The sequence below is a fragment of the Oryza brachyantha genome, chromosome 6 (genome assembly GCF_000231095.2).
Source record: "Oryza brachyantha chromosome 6, ObraRS2, whole genome shotgun sequence".
Lineage (NCBI taxonomy): Eukaryota > Viridiplantae > Streptophyta > Magnoliopsida > Poales > Poaceae > Oryza > Oryza brachyantha.
Genome location: NC_023168.2, coordinates 17,647,144 through 17,654,831, shown reverse-complemented (window position 1 = coordinate 17,654,831; position 7,688 = coordinate 17,647,144). Strand labels below are relative to the sequence as shown.

Here is a 7,688-nt window from a genome sequence, read left to right as displayed (position 1 = left end):
TCGCCGGATTTTTGGTGTCAGCGGCGATGCACGGCAAAATCTCTACGCATAAATAGCACAATCTATTGCTCGCTATCATCGTGTTCTACAAAACCATCCTTACACATGTGTTGAAGTTATATACCGGTATCAATATACAGATCAGAATAAATATGTGACATATTGGAGTAAACCAAATAGACATAATGTTGTAGTGTGTATATTTACATAGCATATTAATACAATAGATAATATGAGTGGTTTGATTATCATATAAGCGAGCTGATGTGACTATATAGAAAATTCAGTAAGTGTAATCTTAATCAAGAGACTAGTTGCTGCATGTGTGCTCTATTTTGAAGATTAATTTTGGCCGAAAGTATTGTCACGTCATTGCTCCACTTTAAAAATTAATTTGAAGCAAAAATATTGTCACTTCTCTAATTGGTTATTTGATTATTTGGTGAACCACATAGTTATATAATAATACATTCAGTATATTATGTGACTACTTTTCATATGTGATACGGTACTTTTAAATATTTCATATAAATATAATCTTAAATGTATATAACAAAATACGTAAATGCCCCTTTCCCAACAATACCCCTATATCAGTACATAATAATTAAGTGTACTCTTTATGATACAATAGATGATTTTAATTGTATGGAGCGACCAACAGTATAATTCATTTGTATATGATTTTACATCATGTACAGATGGGCCTAAAAAGTTTTTTAATTCTAAGGATCACATAGGTTATCATATGTACAGTACAATAAGTGGTAAGTTCTTTATTAGGTCTTGAAAGTTTACTCATTTCCTAGTTTACTAATTCTTCTTGCGGTGACAAATCAATATGACACTAAGTGCAAATATGAAATTAAATGGAGCGAATAACAAATTAATTACGTTTTCCATGTTGAATAACTAACCCTCATCTCACTGCATGACGAACTCAGTCTAAGTGATGTGTTTTATATGAAAGTTTAATATAGAATTTTTTGATATAAAATAAATCCATTATTTATTTTATTAATATTTAATGTTTATTAATTACATGTCAATCATATTTATTGATTTGCGCCCGGGGAATCGGTTAATTCAAACCTATGAAAAGAGCGCACTCCTATCTCCTCATCCCATCAAGAGTAAGTATAATAGCAGGCTATAAGCTGACTAAATACTGAGATGAAGAAGAGAGAAGAAGCGAACTGTAATCTTACACCAAAAAATCTTGTGAGAGAGATAAATGAGTTATGTATTAAATATGAAGAGCTAACTATTATATGAGTGAGCTAAAAGAAAACTACAAAATAAGTGGGCTGAGAGAAGACCGCAGGAAAGGTCTGCTCTCAACCAAACTCTTCATGTCATGTCTGGAGGATCTTAATTCGAGGGATTAATCGTGCGAATATGTTTTTCCGTAGTAAGGGCCTGTTTAGATCCATTAAAGTACCAAATGGCAAATGACAAAAAGCTTTGGTGATAAAAGTTTTGACATTATATTTTTGCAACTTGATGTTTAGAGGTATGCAAAAGTTGTCATTTTTTTTAAAAGGGAGAGATGGTCCGCATCCCTATGCGCTTTTTGACGAAATTTGCTACTCGACCGCCAAATACCAAATACAAAGTTATCATTTTTTTACCCCAGTGTTTAGATCTATTTTGCCAAAAAGTACTCAAAAATAACAAAACTTAGCCTAAATTAAATTGATGTGGCCGTTTCCACGCGTAACAACTTTCAAAGGTACTAGTACAAGAATATATGAGCACGATGGTTCACAGAACAGAGTGAAGACGATGCGACCCAGAGATGAAACAGCCAAAAAGGTCGCAGCTGCTAGTGCTACTAGCGCAGGTCTGCAGCCTCCAGGTAGGTTTGCAGTACTTTCCTCCTCTTCGATCAACAAATGCTGTACTTTTCCTGACAACCTGCCTGCCCAAACGGCACTACCCCACATCCTCCCCAAACCCAGCCGGAAGTTTTGCAAAATCTTTGGCTTTCCGGACCGATCCGGCGACACAAATACTACTACCAGCTGTTTTTTTTGGTTAGCTTTTTATCTTCAAAAAATCAACCTTATTTTTGTTAAAATTTGTTCAGATTTCGTTGGTTTCTATCAATTTATCTGTGATTTTCGCGAAATTTAAAGATTAGGGTAGCAAGCGGTTTTAGTGCTTGTTCAGTTTAAAGAAAAAATCATTTGATTTATAAGGATAAATAATAATAAATGTATTTCGGTCCATAAAAATAAAATAGAGGGAAACCAAATGAATTTTTACTTATCTATAAGTTGTAAAGATAAGACAAACAATATTTTCATCTATTTAAACAACTTCAAACAAATTCATGTAAATTAATGCACGAGTTATTTCTCCGTATCGTTTATTTATATACTACTTCCTTTGCTAGAAAATAAGTTCATTTTTATGTCATTTTAGTTAGTCCAGAAATAATTTTTTTTGAGTAGTTATTGCATTGGACTATATAAAAACAGATAAATACATTATAAATAGATAAAACCAAAGATAGTTGTATTGATATTTTATAAAGTAAAGAATATTTTAGTTTTTTTAGCTTTATTATATCTATGGATGTAGACCAATTATTATGCAAGAAACTAGTGCTAGACAATATTCTTGTAATGCAAACACTACTAATTTACATGTGAATTTAATGTTATACATCCCTTGTCATGTCTTATGCCATTCTCAATGTCTGGTTTAACTACACATTTTTCAAAACTATTAACTTGATGAAACGATACATGAAATAACCAGTGGCGGATCTAGGATCCGAAAGTTGAGGGGCTAGTTGTCTTCTTCCTCTTTTAGCCATCTATTCTTCTTCCTCCCCTCTTCTTCTTCCCCCTCATCTCTCCTCTATTTTATACAGGGATCTGGCGTGTAGGGGGGCTGGAGGCCCGCCAGCCCCCTAGATCCGCACCTGGAAATAACTACTCATAATGCAATATTTTATTGTACTATTTCCAAAACTAAATCAAGCATTTAATTACTACTAAAAGTTTAATTGCATGCAAATAGTGTTTGATTGCATGAAACGCCTCAAGCCTCTCAATGCGAGTTTCACTGCGTTACCGAGAATTTGGTAATAGTGCCCAAACGTTTCATGATCATGAAACTAATTCCTTCTCTCTCCTCATAGTTTCATGCAAATACTCTATTTTATGCTAATATGTCATCTAATTAATATGCATGACACTTGCATGAAATCCCTTCCACTAAACCCCATTGAGACAGGTATTAGTTGTGTGTCTCATATGAGATATGGTTTTCTTCTCTTTCTCCGTTATTCATAACTCACTTCAGAACGTAGCTGCAGTAGGGTCCAAGTTCAATAAGGTGGTGTTTGTTTCTACAGACTTAATTTTTAGTCCCTAATCACATCGGATGTTTGGACACTTGTTATATAGTAAACATAGACTATTAATAAAACTCATCTATAATTTTGAAATAATTCGCGAGACGAATCTAATGAGCCTACAGTAAACATTAGCTAATTATGGATTAATTAGGCTTAAGAAATTCGTCTCGCAGATTAGCTCTCATTTATAAAATTAGTTTTTTTATTAATCTATATTTAATACTTTAAATTAGTATCCAGACATCTAATATAACCTATGCTAAAAAGTTTAGCACTATCTAAACAACCTTTTAGCACTGTCTAAACAACCCTGAACGGAAGAAGAGATCACAACACAACAACCTCAAGAGATCCATCCCCTGCCTGCACTGCACACCGCATAGTAGAGGCTGCGGCAATCTGCACGCCTACCACCTGCTGCTCTGCCTCCCCCTCCCTCTTTCTTGCCGTGGGCACCACGCGCATCCCGTGCCGTCCCGCCGCAGCTACCTTCTGTGGCAGCAGCTCGCGATCAGCCTACTCCTACTCCAATCCTGTGCTACTCCTACTCCTTCGCTAGCCACTAGGACAGAGGAGTCATCATGCCGTAGCTCGCCTGCAGCCGCCTCCCTCCCGCCATACTGTTCGCTCTGCAGGCTGCCGCTGCCGCTGCCTTCTTTTTCCTCGCTCGATCGGTCGCCGCCCGTCCTTGCCGACCAACGTCGACAGCTTGCCGGCGCCGGCCTCACTACAAGAGACACGACAGACAGACAGACGCGTCCATTTGCTCGACGCAGCGAGTGGAGTGGGAAAGGATGGATCTTGCTCGGCTCCTCGTTGTCCTCCTCGTCGCCGCCGTGGTTGCGGCGAAGGCGGAGGGCGGCGACCCGCGCCTGCCGTCGGCGGAGCAGGAGGGCGTGTACGCGGCGCTTGAGGCCGTCAACCCGGGGTTCCCCTGGCGCGCCAGCTTCCCCGACGACCTCTGCCTCGCCGGCCCGCACGGCGTGTCGTGCGACGACGACGGCAACACCTCCCACGTCGTCGGCCTCTCCCTCGGCTACGTCTCCGACTTCTCCGCAAACCCCGGCTGCGTGGCGCCCTCCCCCTCCGCCGCCGCCACGCTGCTCACCTCCGGCCTCCTCGCCGCCTCCTTCCCGCGCCTCCGCAGCCTCTTCGTCTACGGCTGCTTCGTGCGCCCCGGCGGCGACACGCGGACCCTTCCGCCTCTCCCGTGGCTGCTCCCTCCCGCGCTGCAGGACCTTGTGCTCGTCAACAACCCCGCGCTCTCCGGCCGCCTGGCCGTCTCCGCGGCCCGCCTCCCGCTCCTCCGCCGCTTGGTCATAGCCTCCTCCGACCTGTCCGGCGACCTCCCGGCCAATGCCTTCCCGCGCCTTGAGCAGCTTGTCCTCTCCGGCAGCCGCTTCGCCGGCCGCATCCCTCCCACGCTCATCCAGGGGCTCGCCAGCATCAAGATCCTCGACCTGAGCTCCAACCTCCTCGCCGGCGGCATCCCCCGCGCGATCGGCGGCCTCACGCAGCTCGTCAAGCTCGACCTCTCCTCCAACATGCTGGCCGGGCCGATCCCGGACGAGCTCGGCCGCCTCGCGACGCTCGAGCTGCTCGACCTCTCCAACAACCGGCTCACAGGAGGCGTGCCGGCGGCGCTCAGCGGCATGACGGCAATCAGAGAGATGTACCTCAGCGGCAACCGTCGCCTTGGCGGGCGCGTGCCGGCGGACATCTTCGCTGGCCTGAAGCGCATCTCCGCCGTCGGGCTTTCCGACGCCGGCCTCACCGGTCCGATCCCGGCATCGTTGGGGGAATCACTTCACAACGTCACCTACCTGGGGCTTGACGGCAACCAGCTGGAGGGCGAGGTGCCTCCGGAGTTAGGAAAGCTGGCGGGCAGAGTCCGGCTTCACGGCAACCTCGCCATCTGCGTGCCGCCGGAGTTCGTCGCCGCCGCCGGATCACATTCTCATATCGCAGCCGCAGGTGTCCCGTCGTGCAAGGGAACCAAGATCCCCGTGACGCGGCGCCCGGTGGTCTTGCCGGTTCCCTTGGCATCGGCGGTAGCGGCGAGCGCGGCGAAGTCGGCGGCGTTGCTGATGGGGATCAGCTCCTGTGTGGTCGTGACAATGTTCTTGCTGGTGCGGGGTTAGTGGCTCCGGTGTGGTTAGCAAGGGTGTTTAGCTTAGTATTGCAGCTTAGATTTTGTTAAGTTAAATTGTAAAAATTATGGTATTGGTTGTGCTACTAACCAGTGATGAGAAAATTAACTAAGGTTTGCGACTGACAGCAGCTAAGCTAAAGGTGGGTGTAAGAAAGGATGGCGCTAGGGAAGTAATTAGTGTTCAATTTTTCTTGAGGCAAAGTATTAGTGTCTAATTTTCTAGGTGACAAATGAGCTACCATCGATATTATTGCTCCCTCCGATTTTTTTTAATTAACGTTATTGATTGATTTTTATGTACAATTTAATTATTCGTCTTATTTAAAAATATTATGTAAATATATAAAATTGAAACTAATGTTTAAAGTTTTTTAATAATAATCGAATTATAACAAAATAATTAGTAATTATATAAAATTTTTAAATAAAATAAATGCTCCAAGATATAAAAATCAACAACAACAAATAAAAAAAAGTAATGGAGTACTTCTTTGGTACTACATCTGTCCCGTTTATTATGGGATAAATGTATCGTTCAACAAAAAATGTATTATGGATCCTAGTTGTGTCATCAATCATCTTATATTTAAATCTTTATCTATTTATAGCTCATGTATATCTTGTTCCATATAATCTTTTTATTTATTAAGTGGCATTTAAGTTATTTTTTATTAACTAATTTGTCTCTACAGTATTTATATTAGAGACGGGGGATTAAGAAAACAACAAAAATTTTATTGACAAAAGAGTATCATTTTCTGTCTTTTTGTTGAGCAAGGACTTCCTGTTTGGCAGCGCTAAGCATCTCTAGGTATAGCACTTCTCCAAGGTTTTGTATCCATAGAAAACGGAATAATTAACCCCATACGAACAGAGCAACTAGCGCATGATTAATTTGATTCTTTTTGAAGATGTTTTATCATTCATCTCATTAACTTTGTAAAAGGATATATTACTTAATATATTTTAATTATAATTTATATTTTTCTATAGTTAAAAAAATTTAAATAAGATGAATCGTCAAACGTGAGAAAAAGTTAATGGCGCTAAGTATTAAAATACATATGGAATATTAGTTAAAAAATCAAAAGTGGATTAGTTTTTTTTTTTGGCAAGCAACTTTCTGTACACAATTAAAAACGAGGTAGTGGAAAAGTGGGAACATGCCCAAACGAACACAGCATTATACTATTCTCATCAAAAAATAATGTTAATACTCGAGATTTCTTAGTGCCTTCTCAATTTCGTCCAAAGTATTGATAGTGAGAAAGGGCATCATCAACAAATTCTTCAAATCATAATCCCAAAGTCTCCTTTCTAAAATCTTAAATCAGGAATATGATTCTAAAATATTTTATTGTCCTTCATAAAGTTATAAAGATACCACATTTTTAATTAAAAATGTATTGCATTTTAGGTTAGAATTATTTATAAATACCAAAATTTTATACTAAAAATTCATTACCATTGGTTACTTTTAGATCGTAAAATTTATCTAAATAAACTTATGTCCGATGAATTTTCTAAACTTTAACCCAAACAACCCCTCACACCCAAATATAGAATCCACATATAGAATCAATGTTGGTGAAATCCTCCCCAAAACAGAATAGGGTTAATTTGATTCGTGCCATCACAACTATAGATATTCAGATAAATATCATTACAATTTGTCTATTTGTAGTCGTGCCACTCAAATTTTATATAATTAGAATCATGCCATCGCCATTATATTTTCCATCTTCTTCCTTATTTACCTGTGGAACCCACCCGTCAGATTCATCTCTTCCTTCAGTTTTTGCTTTTCCCATTCCCCACATCTATCTCCACCGGCGTCTCCTGAGAAAAATTCGAGTTTTGGAGTTCAGGTCGTATAACGGCAGTCTTTTTTCTGTTTGGATTTATTCTTGTTTGATTCAACATTGTGATGTGCGGGCTGCAGCCTGAGCATCGTCTTCCTCGTTGCCATCTTGCCGATCTTGTTCTTCGTTCATGCTGCTGCACCTGCTCCGGCTGCACCGGCAGCGGCAGGCAAGGGAGGACGCGGACAACGTGACGGCATTCCAGGGGCAGCTCCAGCAACTGATTCACCTCCACGACGCCGGCGTGGACCAAGCCTTCATCGACGCGAGGTCCCGTTTGACTGCGTCATCTGTCTACGTGAGT

General features: G+C 41.4%; 1 protein-coding gene across 1 annotated transcript; it reads left to right on the top strand.

The window, feature by feature from the left end:
- Positions 1-3,853: 3,853 nt before the first annotated feature.
- LOC102704257 (protein TOO MANY MOUTHS-like) lies at positions 3,854-5,775 on the top strand. Its single transcript, XM_040525501.1, has one exon. It carries the CDS (start codon positions 4,165-4,167, stop codon positions 5,509-5,511), a length of 1,347 nt encoding a protein of 448 aa, XP_040381435.1. The 5' UTR covers positions 3,854-4,164; the 3' UTR covers positions 5,512-5,775.
- The last annotated feature ends 1,913 nt before the right edge of the window (positions 5,776-7,688 follow it).

Bases quoted from the DNA above. Each gene is read 5' to 3' on its own strand.
- LOC102704257 (XM_040525501.1), top strand. From the start codon at position 4,165: ATGGATCTTGCTCGGCTCCTCGTTGTCCTCCTCGTCGCCGCCGTGGTT.